Source organism: Acartia tonsa, chromosome 12, assembly GCF_053477335.1.
Source record: "Acartia tonsa isolate MP-2025a chromosome 12, ASM5347733v1, whole genome shotgun sequence".
Lineage (NCBI taxonomy): Eukaryota > Metazoa > Arthropoda > Copepoda > Calanoida > Acartiidae > Acartia > Acartia tonsa.
In genome coordinates, this window is record NC_137271.1 from 26,830,035 (window position 1) to 26,847,662 (window position 17,628).

Consider the following 17,628-nt stretch of genomic DNA (forward strand, 5'->3'; position numbering starts at 1 on the left):
CGTCGACACGATTCATATATCCTGGCGTGAATATAGAACCGGTGCCGAACTGTGGTGTGCCAAACGGCGACACAAATGGCGATGCTGTCGAAGCACCCGCCGTCGTTGTAGGCGGCTTCACAGGTTCAAGCTTAACCTCGGCCAGCCGTTTCATCAAAGCAGACAAAGTGTTTATAATTGGTTCTGGTAAGGGAAAGTATGACCCTTTAATAACTTTCACAATCTTTATGCAACGATCATATAGTTCAGCCTTATGGTCAGGCAAATTATCACCAACTAAATCAACAACACTTTGAATGTCACTGAGCTCCTCCATAGCATCTAGAGCATCTTTTAGAGCGTTATAATCTTTTTGCACAGTAATTATATTAGAATAAATGTCACTAAACTCCTCAAGCTCTTGGATTCTCACTCCAAGCTTGCTAAAACCGACCATAATGCTATCGAATGTCTCGAACTTGTCATGGACAAGGATTGACTCCTTAGTGAAATGTCTAACATCAAGCTCTGAAGATTCACTGACCAACTTCATCACTTTATTTAGTTCACTGGTTAGGGCCTCGACGGCTGGGCGCAGCCGTAGTCCCAGTTGAGCGCCTTTATTCTTTTTAGGACCCATGATTGTCACAATAATTAACTGTACTGATTACGATTATAATAGTGTGTGGTAAGGTATCACAACCAACACATTCACAAAACTTCACAGATATTTTCTTAGCCGCATCTGTTCTGTCTCGTTTTCATTGTTTCGGTACGCATGCCTTGCCGTACACGAAATCTTAATCTCCAAGCCCTCCGAATGACCAACATGTGAATGTTTACAAATGTGTATTTATTACCATGAAAACGGTGCATCTAAAACAAAAATATAAAATTTAATAACATAATATTAATGGTTTATTATTTTTGTATATCGAGGTTGCGTGATTTCAATTTAATTAAAAATATAAATTTCTAAAAAACTTTAAATTGGCACGAAACATATTAATTAGCATCAGAAATTGATAATTTTAGATTCAAATGATCAATAAAATTAAGGAAAATATTCGTATGTCAAAAGTTAGCAGTTAAATGGTCTATTTGTTGAAAAATTAATGTTTTAAATTTCTTCGTGAAAATATACCATACTACACTTATTATTAAGAATTAAAGATAAATTCTTACCACATTATACGTCAAACTAAGCAGGAAGGCTTATTTGAGATCTTCCACGGATTAGAGCGCATGTATATCCATCCAATACATTATTTTTATTCACGTAGCTCTTCACATGGGAATCAACAAGGAAAAAAAATGTGCGCGCCTTTGTTTGTTTACAAGCTAAGCGCGGAGATAGTTAGGAATGCCGCGTAACACACTCATTCTCTGGTGTAAGGAAAAGGAAATTAATGGGTTCGAACTTGCCAGGGAATACAAGAAATCATTCCAACACACAAACCTTATTTATCAATTTTGAATAACAATATATTAAAATCTATTTACCAATCTATCCATCTATCGAACAATCTATCTATCTTTATAGTAATCTATCTAACTATCTATCTAGCAATCTATCCGTCTATCTAACAATCTATCCATCTATCTAACAATCTACCCATCTATCTAACAATCGATCCATCTATCTAACAATCTATCCATCTATCTAAAACCTGTTTATCTATTTTAGCTCTTGGAAATGTGATATCAGCCCTTGGTGATCCTACTAGAAGAGCTAGCCATGTCCCATACAGAGACTCTAAGCTTACTCGTCTATTACAGGTTAGAAATGTCCTATTGCTTTAAAACTATGTTTCAACTTGACTCTAAATGTCAGTAAATCCATTATACTAGCTTTATATTATCATTTAAAAACTAATTCACATTAAAGTTACAAACATTACAACATCAAATGTGCTGCTTAGGTCTAAACTACCTTAATCAAAATTTCATATTTTTATTTATAATGTTTTTTAGAAATCAATCTGTAATATACAATAGACATTAGTGTTTCTTTCCAAGTTTCGTATATACCCTAATCATAGTAAATCTTTGCTTCAAATAGATTGTAAATAGATTTATTACTCTAGATGTTTTATCATACACATTAAACCGTCAAGATTAAAAGGATTGTTTAGCATACTAATATATTAGCTTGTATGTTTGTCGTATCTTATTGAATCACATAATACGAGCGATAAAAGTTTTGATTGATATTATTTCCATAAGCATAATTTCCTCCTAGAATAAATATAATGAATTGAAAAATAACTGCCGGCTTTTTGTAGAAATATTTGCACATTTTCAAACCAAAAATTGGGTCAGATCGTTTCTAAACTGTGTTTCTATTGGTCCAATTTATAGATTGCTCAATGATCATATATACTTTCTATATTTATTTTGTTTTAGGATTCATTGGGTGGAAACAGTCGAACATTGATGATTGCTTGTGTTAGCCCGAGTGATAGAGATTTCATGGAGACTTTGAACACTCTAAAATATGCCAATAGAGCTAGAAATATTAAGAATAAGGTAGGTTCTCTAATTATCTCTATTGTAATTTGTTTATTTGCCATACATTGGTGGCAAACTTTGTAAAGTATGCCAATGGCCAAATTGATCTAGAAATATTAAGAATCTCTAACTAACCACTCTAAATCATTTCAATAGAGTCAAAATTATTGAAAAATAGGTAAGGATTTCTTTGCAATGAAAGTGGTTTTATACGTGCTAATTGTGCTAAATAATAAGAAAAAGTTTAGAATTTTAATATATTAAGATCTAAAAGGTTTTTGTTAACTCTAAAATATTCCAATAAAGCTAGAAATATAAGTGCTTTCACACAAAATCTCTGTTGATCACTTTTACTCTCCTGCTCCTTATTTTGAAATAAATTGTAAAAAGGTCGGGGGTGAGTTTTTTTTCCTAGCCATGCGGGGCTACCCAGTACCCAATAACCTAACCTAACCTGACATAAAACAAACAAAACTACCCCATCCCCCTTCTTTACAATTTATTTTGAAATGTGGGGTTTGTGTATATAAATTATATTAATTTTATTTTCAGGTTACTGCCAACCAGGATAAGACCTCCAGAACCATTATCCAGCTCCGGGCAGAAATACAGAACCTTCAACTTGAGCTTATGGAGTATAAACAAGGTAAGTTTAGAACCTTTAACATCCAGGTGGAAAACTTTTTAATTTGTCTGGTTTTGAACCACTAACGTCAGGTTATTTTAATTAGCTCAACTTGAATATTAAACTAGAATTATGAACATATGTCAATATTTTGCAAGGTTTTGAATCTTCAATAACCAGGTACAACATAATTTTGACAGCGGATTACAGTTGTACCTAAAAGATTACTAACAAGTTGGACCAAAAACTTTGGGTACTTTTATTGAATTAGGATTGTTTGGTTTACGACGATCATTTATTGTCCAAACTTTTTAGTCTATAAATTTAATACACAGAAGGGATATTTTTGTTTATAATCATTGGGGATGTATATCAAATTTTCGTCAATTGTCTTATCCCTTATTTAGAATTAAGCTAACAAAGAAATCCTATTAAAAGTTCAGTGGAAGAAAAAGTTTACTTTTGTATTTCTTTTTTCCCGTAGACTTCTTTCAAAGGATATAAATCCAAGGGAGAAATTATTTTATTATTTCAAAGTACGACCTAATGTCTGTCCATTCGAATGACTTAGAAATAACTTAATGCCGTTTTTTAAATAAAGATTATGATTAGATTATTATCGATGCTTTTTTATGGACACAATCGTCCTTTTTTACATTACAGAACTATTTTCCATGTTTTCTTAAATCCATTGTTAAATGTGTCTTTGTTTACTTGATTGGTGGATAGAAAATCTAATATTAGAACCATAGAACAATTTAGTAGAGAAATGTGGGCTTTAAAATTGGAATAGGAACTAAAATCTAAAATCAATGAACTTATTAGTGAATATTTTCATAAATATATCAATTGATCTATTGCAGAAAATATTAAGGAACTTATCAATAAATCTATCAAGAAATTTACAAGGCATATCCTAATATACACCCCACAATTACCCTATTAATAAAAATATCAATGAGTCTTATCAATTCTCCCATTTTTAACACTATCAATGCTTTTTTTAATGCACCTTAAAATGAACATATCAATTGTATATCAGTAAACCTATTAATGAATCAATCAATGAAGTTATCAATGAATCTTATCAATAAACCTACCTATTCAATTAATGGACCATTAACATTTTAATGATTATATTAAATGCACATATTGATGTTTTTTAAATGCACCTATCAAAGCTTTAAAAAGCATCTATCAATGCCTTTTTTTTCATTGCACCTATCAATAAACAACCTATCTATTAAGGAAAAAGAGTGGTTGGAGAGACTGGGGAGGAAGGAGTAAACGATATGTACCATGAGAATAAGTTGCTCAGCAAGGAAACACAAAATCTAAGAACAAGAATTAAAGCAATGCAGGTAAAGTATAAAAAAATGCTTACCCTTTTTTAAAAAGGCAAATGTTTGTATTTCTTACCTTTTCCACCAATTTTAAAGAAATATTTAATGATCCCTCTTTATTTTTTATAAACCTAAGGACTTTCAATACATTGATTTTCGAAAATTTCTCGAGAAAAAAATTATAGTTCTATATTGCATTTGTATTTTAGGAAACCATAGATCATCTAACAAGCAAGAATGCTCAGCTGCTAACAGAGAAAGAAGCTGGAAATTGGATTTCAAATGGAGGTACAATACATATCTTTTTTACCAAAGCTACTCTTCAATTCACTTTTTCTGTCAGTCAGTAAATGTGGGAAATATGATTTCATCGGTTGCTATTTAAGATACCACTTACAATAAGGAAATCTATATAGCTTGTTTGTCTGTTATTAATGATACAAAAGAAATTTTTTGTAATTTGCAACTTATGAATGTTGTTATCCTTGTTAGTGTTTTTAAATCTTTTAATTTAACTGTCTTTCTATCTATTTATCTATCTAGTATGTGGGCCAACGGGAGATATCGACATGTCTGGTATGATATCCAAGTATATGAGATATCTATCTTTCTCTCTATATGATTATCTATTTAGTATGTGGACCAACAGGAGATATCGACATGTCAGGGATGATATCCAAGTATATGAGATATCTATCTTTCTTTCTATATAATTATCTATCTAGTATGTGGGCCAACGGGAGATATCGACATGTCTGGGATGATATCCAAGTATATTGGATTTTTTGCTATCTATTTTAATTTTTCTGTCTAGTATGTGGGCCAACAAGAGATATCGATATGTCAGGGATAATATCGAAATATGGGGGATATATAATATATATCTATATTTCTATCCATTTTTCTATCTATCTAGTATGTGGGCCAACGGGAGATATCGACATGTCTGGTATGATATCCAAGTATATGGGATATCTATCTATTTAGAATTTGGGCCAACAGGAGATATCTACATGTCTGGGATGATATCCAAGTATATGAGATATCTATCTATCTATCATTCTTTCTGTCCATCTTTCTAACTATCTATCTATCTAGTATGTGGGCCAACAGGAGATATCGACATGTCTGGTATGATATCAAAGTATATGAGATACATATCTTTCTTTCTATATAATTATCTATCTAGTATGTGGGCCAACGTATGATATCTACATGTCTGGGATGATATCCAAGTATATGGGATATCTATCTATCTAGAATTTGGGCCAACTGGAGATATCTACATGTCTGGGATGATATCCAAGTATATGAGTTACATATCTTTCTTTCTATATAATTATGGGGGATATATAATATATATCTATATTTCTATCCATTTTTCTATCTATCTAGTATGCGGGCCAACGGGAGATATCGACATGTCAGGGATGATATCCAAGTATATGGCTGAGATAGAAGATTTAAGAACAAAATTGTGCCAGTCAGAAAATCTTTGCGAACAGCTGAGGAAAGAAAATACCAAGGTAAATATTTTTCTCTAAAGTTTGCAAAGTCAAGCTGCTCTAAAATTAAAGATCTTGGAATGATTGTAACCCGAAAGGACCCTAATAGGACCCCTCTTGATAGAAGAGGAGGTAGGGGTAAGTCGACCCTCAATTTCAATTGAAGTTTATAGCGATAATTAATTGGGGTATTCAAATTTTTTTCGAATTTCTTGTGGGAATAAATGTACCCTCTGAATAAATAGTTTTAATTAAACCCTCTATGGAACTACAATAAGCTTCAACGTAATAGTATAAAGCCAATTATTTAATTTATTAAATTTATATTGTTCATCTTCGAATTAATTAATGTTGTCATTCTTGTTTAACAATACATAATTCTTATACCAGGTTAAGAGATTATCAACTGGAATGATGAATGGATCTTTTAATACTCCTTGGCTCAATGATTCTACTCATGAGGATACATCTGGATACTCTGTTAAGGTATATTGTTTAGAAGATGGATAGATATTTATATATATGTAATAATAGATGGATAGAAAGATCTTTTAATAATCAATGTTTTGATTATGATGGAACTTTGGCAGTATCAGGGATAAGGGATAGGAAACCTGGCCATAAATTAGGTCTCGGCCTGGTTTTGAAAGGGATCATGCAACTTTTACCATTTGCCTAATTTAATGACCTTACTGGTGGATGGCTCATATTGGCTACCGCTCTAAACCAATAGTGTTCTGTGATTTGGGCTTGTTTTGTATCAACCAATCACCAATTGGTGGAAATTTTAGAAGCAGACAATTCTAGAAAAAATAATGATTTGTCTGCTACGAAAAAATAAAAATAAATGGTGTTAGATCACATTAGTTTAATTATTAAATCTGCTTAGAGTTAAACATTAAAAAAGGGCCATATAGAAAAAAACAAAAATAACGGGATTATTTTTTTGGAAAGAAGGTAGCTACAAATTTTCATTTGGTAGTTTATAAATTAGATGTTGTATTTTGAATTTTAAAAATTTAATACGGAATTGATACAACACCTTAACCCTAATTTTTGTACAATACAACACAGTACAGATATATCATTACATTACAGTATCCAAAGAACTTGATAGAATGTTACCCAAGTGCATATTTATTTATTTATATTGAATTTTAATTAGCAATGAAATTTTCAAATAAAATTTTTACTCATTAATAAAATGCAAATAATACAAACTAAAATCTGTCTGAGGGAAACCCAATGATAGCTTTCTGACAGTTCAAATTACCAAAGTAAAAGATAAAAAAATTTTGGGAGAGAAAAAACTTCATTTTAACAAAAGCCATTAATATATAGGTTTATAAAAAATTATGTTTTTTACTTTAAACTAGCTACCTGAATTTGATTCTATACTTTATCTACACACACACACACAGCTTTTTCATTAGAGTTTAGGACGAACCACTGCGCCATCCCAAAACTGGTTTATTAGGCCTAGGCTTGAAATAGGCCTGAAATAATATTTTCCTACGTTTCCCATCCCTTATCCCTGGGCAGTATATAAAATTAAAATTTATAGATGTAAATAATATCATATAGGTACATACTCAGATGGATAGTTAGATGTTTTTTAATGTTTCTTGGATTAATGAAAACTGGACAGACAGACACAAAAACCTTTAGTTAGTTAGATTAATAGAATTATACAAAATTATAGAGAAAGTAGCTTAAACCAGACATATTCATACATGTACAACAAACAAATAGAAAGGTAGACAGTTAAAAATTAAATTTTTTCAGGAGTTGATTGGTATAGCCAAATCTGAGTTAGGAAAGAAGAGAGAACTTCTGAGAAAAGGCTCTGTTAAAAACGATGAAGAGAAGGCATTATTCTCAAGCATTTTTATGTATACTCTTTGCATTTAAATTATTTATGAGACTCTTTGCATATTTTGTAAAAAAGATACTTATTTAATTTAAATGATTTTGAAATAGCACTTCAATAAAGTGTTATTCAAAATTACTTAACATATTGCATCATCTAAAATGTAAATTTTTTTTAAATTTACCTAACTCTTTGCATTATTTAAAAAAAAACTCTGTGAAATATTTACTAAAGCTTGAGATACTATAGGTTGGCCAGGTTGATCCTGAGAAAGATATTGATGAGAGTCTTAGTATTGCTGAAACTGCAGATGAAACGGAACAGGAATGACTTCATACAATGATGAAAAAATAATCATTATTAAAATTTTCTGTATATTTTTAATATTTGTTCAAAGTAAAAATTATTATTTTCAAACTTTGTATGAACTTGTTGTCTGGCAGGATGGAGATGATGAGGATGACAGTGACACAGACACTGAGGAGTCTTCAGACAATAAGGTAGGAGTAAATCTTTCATTGCAAAACCTATGTCAGGAAGTTTAGTAAGGTTTTATTTAAAAGCAGTAGAAACCATTTTTTTTGTCATTAGGTATAATTCATCTACCGGTGTTATTTATCTTAGTTTCCATTAAAATTCTTTTAGGCCACTGAGCTAGATGAAGAGTTGGTTGAGTTGACTTCAGAAATTTCACTAAAACAGAAACTCATAGAGGAGCTTGAAAATTCGCAGAAAAGAATGGAAATCATGAAGTTAACATATGAAAATAAGCTGCAGGTAATTTCAAATGTTTTTACTTGATACTTTTTTAAAATACTCCGCAAACTTTATATTCTTTACAATATTTTAATATGAACTCTTTGCAATATCTTATTATGAACTCTTTGTAATATCTTATAATGAACTCTTTGCAATATCCTATTATGATATCTCTGCAAAATGTTATTATGAACTCTTTGCAATAATTTATTACAAACTCTTCCCATTATCTTATTATGAACTTTTTTCAATATCTGCAATAATTTATTATGAACTCTTTATAATATCTTATTATGAACTCTTTGCAATATCTTATTATGAACTCTTTGCAATATTTTTTATGAACTCTTTGTAAATTCTTATTATAAACTATTTGCAACATTTTATTATGAACTCTTTACAATATCTTCTTATGAACTCTTTGCAATATTTTATTATGATCATTTTGAAATATCTTAATATAACCTGATAACAATTTAACACTTATTAATTGTTTAGGAGCTACAACAGAGAATTCAAAGCACCCAGGAGGAGAGAGATAAAATGTTGAGAAATATTGCTGGCTCTAGGGGGTCTCCCAATAAAGATCAAGTAGCCAAAATTAAGGTAATAAATGATGCTATGGAATAAATATATCTCCGGGAGGGAACGAAAATTAAGTTTTAATTTATTATATTTTGACTTTGGAGGAAAGAAGAAAATTTAAAACAAAGTATGTTGTTTTATTAAATAAAAGGTAGTAAGTATACTAAATGGAAATAAATATTTGATTATTCCAAGTAATTAGAACAAATTTGGCCCCAGTTTATTTTTGTTTAGGAATTTTTTTTTCAGTAGGTCTTGTAGAATTAAAATTGCAGTTAAAATGTTTTTTTTTCTGAGCTCAATAGCTAGTAGCATTGCAACCAATTAAAGGTTTAAACATAATGTTTTTTCTAACTAAAATCTTTGTATAGGCTGAATATCAAGAAAAGTTGGAACGTATGCAAGGAGAGATGAAAAAGCTGCAGGCTGCACAAAAAGAGCATGCTAAACTTCTAAAAAGCCAGGTGTGTATAAATATTTGAAAATACTCCTATATAAGGTACTGGGACGATTTCCCTCTAAGTGCAGAGTCGAGCACAGAAACATCTCTCTCCTTTATTTTAGCATAAATTTGGTGTTATATAGTTTAGTTTGAGTACAGGGCAGCCCCGTAGGGTTAGGCTAACTGTAGCAGCATTAAAAACCGGCATTAAAAACTGTCCCAGGGACGTCCAAGGGAGAGGGTAAATGGGTGATTGATTCCCCCCCCCCCCCCACCCCCAAAATTTTTTTCTTTCTATTTCTTACCCCACTCAGTAAAAAAAAAGCTTGGACGTCCTTGAACCGTCTCCTCTTATTTTCAATTTATTTTTTAAATTGGGGGGTATGTTTTCTAGGCAATTTGAGGTAAAGTATCTGTTAGAGATACAACAATAAGTTTACACCGTCATTGCTTACTGGAGCTTTCTTGGTCTAATGTTGGCAGTTACGTCTTGAAGAAAAGCACCACATGCCAAACTTAAGTCTACGTAAGAAAGATAAAATATAATAAATGCAGTTTGACCTAAAGCAGGCGCTTGATTCAATTCTTTGTTTCTAGAAACTTTTTTTTTAAATGACCTAACCTCTTAAACAAGAAAAAACTTTTTTTCTGATGTTATCCATAGAATAATAGGTAAGGCGTATATAAGATTCCCTTAATTACAAAAAAAATGTTTAGGGCCAATATGAGAAACAGTTGAACAAGTTGAAATCAGATGTAACTGATATGAAGAGAGCTAAAGTTAAATTAGTACAACAAATGAGAGAGGAATCTAATAGACACAGGTAAGAATAGATAGATAGATAGATTAATTGACATTATGGATAGATAGATAGATGAACAATGAACATGATGGGTTTATACTTTATAGACAAAATCGAATAGTATTAAAAATTGATAGACCTATAACCGTTAAGATAGACAAACGTAAAACCATTCAGCAGAACAGTAGATGACGTACCTACAAATACCAGGGATTTTAAATGATAGGAAAAAGGACGATTGGGCATCAGCCTATGATAATAAACAAAATTACCATTTATTTAGATTAAAATTATTGCTTGAAATGTTCGGACATGATATATTAGTTAGCAATCAACGAATCAGAATTTTAAAAAAGTAACCAAAGTTTTAAGCCAAGGATTAAGATATCGTGGTTATAAACTTTGGGTGCCAGAGTAATTTACATTCCAATATCCCCTCCCTCCCTGATAAATTCAGATGTATGCAAAAACAACAGATAGACATATTAATATAGAAATGATACATATAAAGAATTATTTTCATGTCTATGACAATTAAAATTTTTCAGGGAAGCTGAGATAAGAAAGAACAGAGAACTGGCCCAACTAAAGAAGGCAACAAGACAACATGAATCCAAAATTAAGAATTTAGAAACAGAGAAGAGGATAAAGGATACTATTCTTAAAAGAAAACAAGAAGAGGTAAAAATAGATGAGTTGATAGATAGATAGTTGATGGGTAGACAGATAGATAGATCATAGATTGGTATATAATATGCAGATACCTAAAAATAAGACACACCTAATAAAAGTACCAGTACTTCTGTCTTTGTGTCTGTCAGTATATCCTCTCTGGCAAAAGATCTCTCTTACCACTGAAACAATATAGCTCTCCTTTACAGTGGGTCTTCTTGGGAAGGATTATACCTATTTTGTGGTTTTTTAGGTTTTAAAAAACTATTGCTTTCCACCCTCTTGTGCCCCTAGAGGTCTCTATGTGTATGGGCGTATTTTCTTGCTAAAAGCAAGCCAATATGAACATCTAACCTTGTTATTTGTTACAGGTAATGAACCTGCGGAAGCATCAACGTAGAATTTCAACACAGACAAGAAAAACTGAAAAGTTCTCATCCAAAGTTGCCAAACAAAAGTGGACTGGCATTGAACAGGTTGCCAAATTTAACATTTTTCCCCATTTTACTATCATTTACTAGAATAGCAGAGAACTATATTGGCAAGTTTAATATGCAACCAGATATTAAACACTTAAAATGTTAATGGGAAAAGTTATTTACCTTTGATTGTCCCATCCTTAAATCCTTGTTTTCATTCTATCACAATCAAAAGCAGGGAATTATACTGGTACCCAAAGTTTTATAAACGTGCTCTCTCATTCATCGGCTTAAATACATTAGATACCTTTGTTAAATTTTTCAACCTATAATTTTTTAACTACACAATGGGTAATTTTTTTTCTTATCATTGGGTATGTACGTACATTTATTGTTTATTGTCTTATCTTCTAAGATCCCTGCAAAAAGCCTTTTTTTTTAAATGATTTTAAAACAGTAGAAAAAAATCGTCTAATTCCTTCATTTTGTTCAGAGAATAACAAAGCTGGCTCTGAACAAGCAAGCTGTCTCCCAAATGGAGAATGATATGGATAGATGGTTGAAGGAAAGAGAAAAATTGTCGCATCGACTGGAAAAGTTGTCGCAGAAGAAGAGAAGGTTGCTGATAGGTATAAGTTCTATTTTTACTACCGAAGCGACTCTATAATTTACTTTGGCCGTCCGTAACTTTGAAAAGGGATTTGCTCAGACGCAATTTAATATATTGTGAGTTATAAAAATAGTATTTTTATATCATTGTAACTATCTTCACGGCCAGGAAAGTCAGAGATAATTAAGTTTTCCTTAGGTGCTATTCCCAATGCTGCTATCTGTCTAATGCTCGTACTGCTCCAGAAGTCTTAGGTCACAACTCTAATAAAAAATATTGCTAATCAAACAAACATCTGTCTATTGCTTTATGTGACTATCAACCAATAACCATATACATTCATCAATCTATTCATCTATATATCTATTATTAATTTATTTAGAAAAAGGAGATAGCAGTTTGGTGCTAGATCTTGACGATCAAATGGAGAGTGTTCGAGCTAACATAAACTACCTCCAAGATAATATTTTGGAGTGCCAACAAAATATTCTACAAATGGAGCAAGCTGGAGGTTTGAATATATTAGATTCTCCATTTTTCCAGTATACATTTTTGGTCTTTTTGATTGAAAGCAACTCACTTACCTAACGATCTCCTACTCCTAGCCAAAAAAAATTACAGTTGAAGAGACTATACCTACCATGAAAGTTAATCTACATCTTTTTATATTTTTAAGATCTTGAAAAAGACAAACCACTGAGTTTAGTCCTTTGTCTAATTATGAGAGGGGCGATAGACTTTTTATTATACTGGTCTAAAATTTTTATATAACTTTATTTGATAACACAAAGTATAGATTTATAACCTATTTTTTTACTTTTGATCACTTTGATATTTAAACAAAAGATACTTATAGAGGAAGCCTAATATTTTTATACTTTATATTTTCGGACTACTGGGAGGCTTTGACCGTCATATGAGTTTGAAACTGTTATAATCATATTCTATATATATTATATACTTACATTATACATATACCGAATTAAAATATATGCAGTACTTATTAGATAGAACCTGCCAAGGGACGTCCAATGGGGGGGGTGGTATTACAAGGTTCACCTTTAATGAAATTTAGGCGGGTTAATTACACCCTATAGGTAAAAATTTTCGCTGTGTAATTTTTTTTTGGGAGGGGGGAGTAAAATGCTTCCCTATCTAGTTTTACCCCCCCCCCCCTCCCCCCCCCCTTCAAAATAAAACATATTATTAAAAGCTTGGACGTCCTTTTACCACACCATTTTTTATTTTTGTAAACTATTTGTAGCACCAAATCTCAAATTCTCGCAGTTGGCGACAAACGGCTTTGGTGCAATTACAGGTCAACATCAATATTTTTTTTTGTTTTGACCATTTTTCTTAGATTTTTTATAGATATCTAATGATGAAAGAGTGGATAGATAGATATCTAAATCTCTAAGATAAGATGTTGTTTTGATGTTCTGCTTTTTTATAACTTGTTCTTGTATTAAAGTTTTATCTTGTTTTTCCTTTAAAGCTAATTCTCTTGATAACACATAAGAAGTACAAGTTCAATTTGGAGGTTAGACTTGACACAAGCATTTGATTGAGTTTAAAGTGTTTGAACACAATAGAAACTTCCACAATCCCTTCTTTTTTTGATAAAAGAAAATGAAAATTAAACATATAAAGCTATATTGTTATTGTTTGCTTTTAAATATTTGAAAACTGAATTCAATTAAATAGGTGATTTCTTCGAAATAGATTAACCGGATAATCCCTAATCAATTAAATCTTAAAAGTTAGATATTCTCTAAAAATTGCATTTATTGAAATTGTTTATATTAGGCCCATTATATTTTGCATTGATCTCATGAAAATTAATACTTATTCATGACATTTTGAAAATTAACTATCCATATATAAAAGTAACATGATCTCTGTCTGGTTGTATGTCTGTACCGAAGGATCTTGATAACCGCTGAACCTATTTGCTTCTCCTTAACATAGTAGCTTCCAATAGATCCTGGAAAGGTTTATAACTGTTTTGATTTTATCAATGGAATAAAATTTTTTGAAAGAAGAGTTTTTTTAATTAGGGTCTGACTCTGCGCGTCTCTTATCGTTGAGTTTAGTATGTCCTTAAACAGTATACTCAATTTATGCAATTTTCTAACAAATTTTGATTATACCTAAAAATTAATATTCTGCTTATTAAATTCTGACATTCTACAAGAATTAATGATTGTCTGCCCTACCGTCTGCTTCAGTTTTATGGATGTTGTCATCCTTGATTTAACAAAATCTGTGTGTTGAGTTTATAAAATACCGTATGAGTTTTAAACATTTATTGCTTGGAAAACTAGAGCTCATTTATAGACATTTATTTCCTTTATAGATCTGGCGTGGATCTTGAAGCAATTAAGCAGGTCGTTTTGTAAATGTTAATAACTGGAAGATTCTATTAAACAAAAGTTGTCGCAAATATAGGTATTAAATAAATATTTAGGCCAAGAGGATGAGGAGGGAGAGGAAGACGACACAAAGAAGATTCTAGACGTTTCTGTACTTAAATCAGGGATGGATACCTTTATTTTTGGCGGGAAAATCGTCATAGATGTGTTTTTTTGCGGGAAACATGTTGTACTCGTGTAAAATAATTTTTGGCGGGAATTTTGTTGTTGTTGTGATAATATTTTTTTGGCGGAAAATGATAAAGATGTCCTTGTGTGCGTGCAGAGGAATGTCGGTACCTGCTGGAGAAGCTGCTGACTATGACGGTCAACCAGACATGTCTGGCCACCCAGAAGGAGGGCAAGATTAGGAAAGTGTCACATCATTTGACAGAAATTGCAAAACAAGAAGGGAGGGGACATTATACTGATAATTAAATGCCACGCCAAGTTTTACAACCACGTTATCTTATTTGTTGCCTTACTTTTACTTTTACTGAATTTTGATTGGTGATTTCCAAAATAGTAGTGTCCAAACTTTTTAACCAATAATATAATTGATAGGAGGGGTAATTTTTATTATCATCTTTGGGGGTAAATGTACATAAATTAAACGTCCATTTTCTCATCCCTTAAAATCACTATTAATAACTGATTGCCTATTAAAAAGGAGACAAGATATTTTTATGTAATTTTCTTCACCCCCCTGCCCCCCCCCCCTTATTCTTTTTATGATGTGGCTTTGAATTGTGTAGAGAGTTGGATAATCAAATTCAGCAGGCTCACCAGCAGAATGCCATGCATCAACAGCTGTTACAGCACATGATAGAACAACAAGACTTGGAAATTTATGACTTGATGCTTCAGGTATATACATGGAGTGATAGACTAATAAGAAAGTGATGGACAGATGGACAATTATTTACATTCATAGATAGAAAAATAGAAGGGCTAACATCTATTAAATCTATTACAACACAAGTTAGTGCAGTAGAACACAATAAAATTTTGCTTTAGGTACTGATCTATTAATGCATAAATCCATTTCTCCACCTAGCTATCAATCCAACTATCTATCTATTTGCCTGATAAAATGATATTCTATCTATTTGCTTTTCTGTGTAACTAACTATCTACCTATACATCGATCTATATGTCTATCTATCTACCTATCTATATATCTATCTATCTATCTAGAATGAGGAAGACGATAGTTCCGAGAGTGATATTGACACTGAGACTGCGCGGCCTGTGCTGAAGCTCCCCCTGGTGTCTGGAATCACCAACATCAAGAATGAGTTCAAACAAGAGGAAGACACCGGGACAGGTAGATACTTAGTAAATCACAGGGAGGGTTTTTTGAGACAAAGAATGATAAATAAGGTACCAGTGAGATTTACAGTCCAATTTCCCCATTAATTGGATTGTAAATGACACCGGTAATCTAGGTTTTTCTTACCACGTTATCTTATTCGTTGTCTCAATAACATTGGGTACTTTTTATTGAATTTTTATTGGTTGGTTTCTAACTAGTAGTGTCCAAACATTCCTCTAATTGAAAACGAACAGACCTTAATGTTGAGTTAGATTAAGAAAGGAAAATTAGAAATAGAAGGAGGTTACTGTAGTTTATATTTTGGTTTACAAATTACAAAATTCCTATAGAATAAATTTGAACTTTCAAAATGATTTTTATTGAGTTGTAGAAAAGACTTCTTGCTTTTGTCTATACTTATTGCTGTACCCTAGCATTTAGGTGAGTGCAGGACGGGCTTGGGGAAATACCACCTATTCCGACTAACATTTCCAAACATCTTTAGCAGTCAAAAAAAATATTAAAACTTCTATAATAATCAGAAAGGTGACAACTCTCAACTCTTTTAAAGTTCCTACTCAATTTACTAATATTTAAGGTTCGGACTCCTCCCTAGGACGAAGAGAAAAGGCGAGAAGAAAGAATTTAAACAAGGATGACCTTCTATTTAACGACACAGGTTTTTTTTATACAATTCTAAAGAAATATACACCAGTAACCATTTCTTAAACAAACACTTTACTTTAATTTACGTTTCTAACTATGCTAGGTACATTGTAAATATGTAAAAGCATACAAGACATTGATTTTCTTCGTGGTTCAGAATTTGCTTATTTCCTTCATTGGAAAAGTTACATATTCCAAGTTATTCTTTAAAAAAATATTAATACCTGTATGACCAGTTGCTATTTACTTTTCTTCTACAGAAAGGGCGATTTCGTTTATCATAATTGGGCGTTAACAATTTATCTTCTTATCACTAATATCCCTGCCTCTTGTTCATTCGTAATTTATGGAATTGTAAAAAAACTGGCAATGACATAGATATGCCAGGACTGTCCTCACTGCCCCCAGGGCTGTCCTCCCTCCCTCCCGTCCTGAATTCTGACCATCTGATGTTACCCCCGTCCAAGCCAATGTCCCGACTCCCCAAGTCCATCAGTGGCCTGAGTAATGGAAAACAGGTGAATATAGTAACACTATTATATAAATTTTTGCATCAAAGTCTCTTTTTATACTACGTAAATTCCTAAAAACTTATCTTTACTAAAAGGTATTAGTTGGACTACATATTGTTATATAGATGACTAAAACTTTGCTGTCATTTAGGTTATTTTCATGTTACTTCTTTATTTATTTTTTACTTATCTTTATTTCTTGATTTATTTATAACTTATTTATATTTGTGAATTTGCTCTTTGTGGATTTCAATATTATTTATTTTAAATGCACACTAAAAGATTCGTAAATATTTTATTACTCTATTTGATTGCAGGTTCCTTTCTCCCGAAGTTTAAGCTTCACACGAGCCCCTGCAGGACCAATGACAAGAAGTTATAGCTTTACTAAGGTAGTCTTTTTAAATTTTTTACAGAAGAGGGACTTTATCACAGAGTCCTTATTATATCATCATTTTACTTAACTGTTCTTTTAAAAATAGTATGTAAGCGAACAGATCTATAGTATAGATGTATATACAAACAACTACCTCTCTTCATTTTTCAAAGACCTCTTTCGTCTGCTTCTAAATTATGTTCTGCTACTTAACTGTGTTAATAT

At 31.7% G+C, this 17,628-nt stretch overlaps 1 protein-coding gene across 1 annotated transcript in view; it reads left to right on the top strand.

Annotated features, from left to right (window-relative positions):
• The window catches only part of Klp31E (kinesin-like protein 31E), a 213,516-nt gene that overhangs the window by 182,263 nt on the left and 13,625 nt on the right, over positions 1-17,628 (top strand). Inside the window, exons 15-40 of the mRNA XM_080178409.1 lie at positions 1,667-1,758; positions 2,386-2,508; positions 3,043-3,136; positions 4,364-4,476; positions 4,668-4,746; positions 5,854-5,984; positions 6,354-6,449; positions 7,749-7,832; positions 8,083-8,154; positions 8,274-8,333; positions 8,479-8,610; positions 9,091-9,198; positions 9,549-9,641; positions 10,337-10,443; positions 10,971-11,103; positions 11,466-11,570; positions 12,007-12,142; positions 12,506-12,634; positions 13,388-13,441; positions 14,591-14,656; positions 14,818-14,947; positions 15,290-15,401; positions 15,732-15,861; positions 16,448-16,528; positions 16,894-17,033; positions 17,345-17,419. Of these exons, the coding sequence (XP_080034535.1) occupies positions 1,667-1,758; positions 2,386-2,508; positions 3,043-3,136; positions 4,364-4,476; positions 4,668-4,746; positions 5,854-5,984; positions 6,354-6,449; positions 7,749-7,832; positions 8,083-8,154; positions 8,274-8,333; positions 8,479-8,610; positions 9,091-9,198; positions 9,549-9,641; positions 10,337-10,443; positions 10,971-11,103; positions 11,466-11,570; positions 12,007-12,142; positions 12,506-12,634; positions 13,388-13,441; positions 14,591-14,656; positions 14,818-14,947; positions 15,290-15,401; positions 15,732-15,861; positions 16,448-16,528; positions 16,894-17,033; positions 17,345-17,419 (2,675 nt within the window). The remainder of the gene's footprint in view (positions 1-1,666; positions 1,759-2,385; positions 2,509-3,042; positions 3,137-4,363; positions 4,477-4,667; positions 4,747-5,853; positions 5,985-6,353; positions 6,450-7,748; positions 7,833-8,082; positions 8,155-8,273; positions 8,334-8,478; positions 8,611-9,090; positions 9,199-9,548; positions 9,642-10,336; positions 10,444-10,970; positions 11,104-11,465; positions 11,571-12,006; positions 12,143-12,505; positions 12,635-13,387; positions 13,442-14,590; positions 14,657-14,817; positions 14,948-15,289; positions 15,402-15,731; positions 15,862-16,447; positions 16,529-16,893; positions 17,034-17,344; positions 17,420-17,628) is intronic.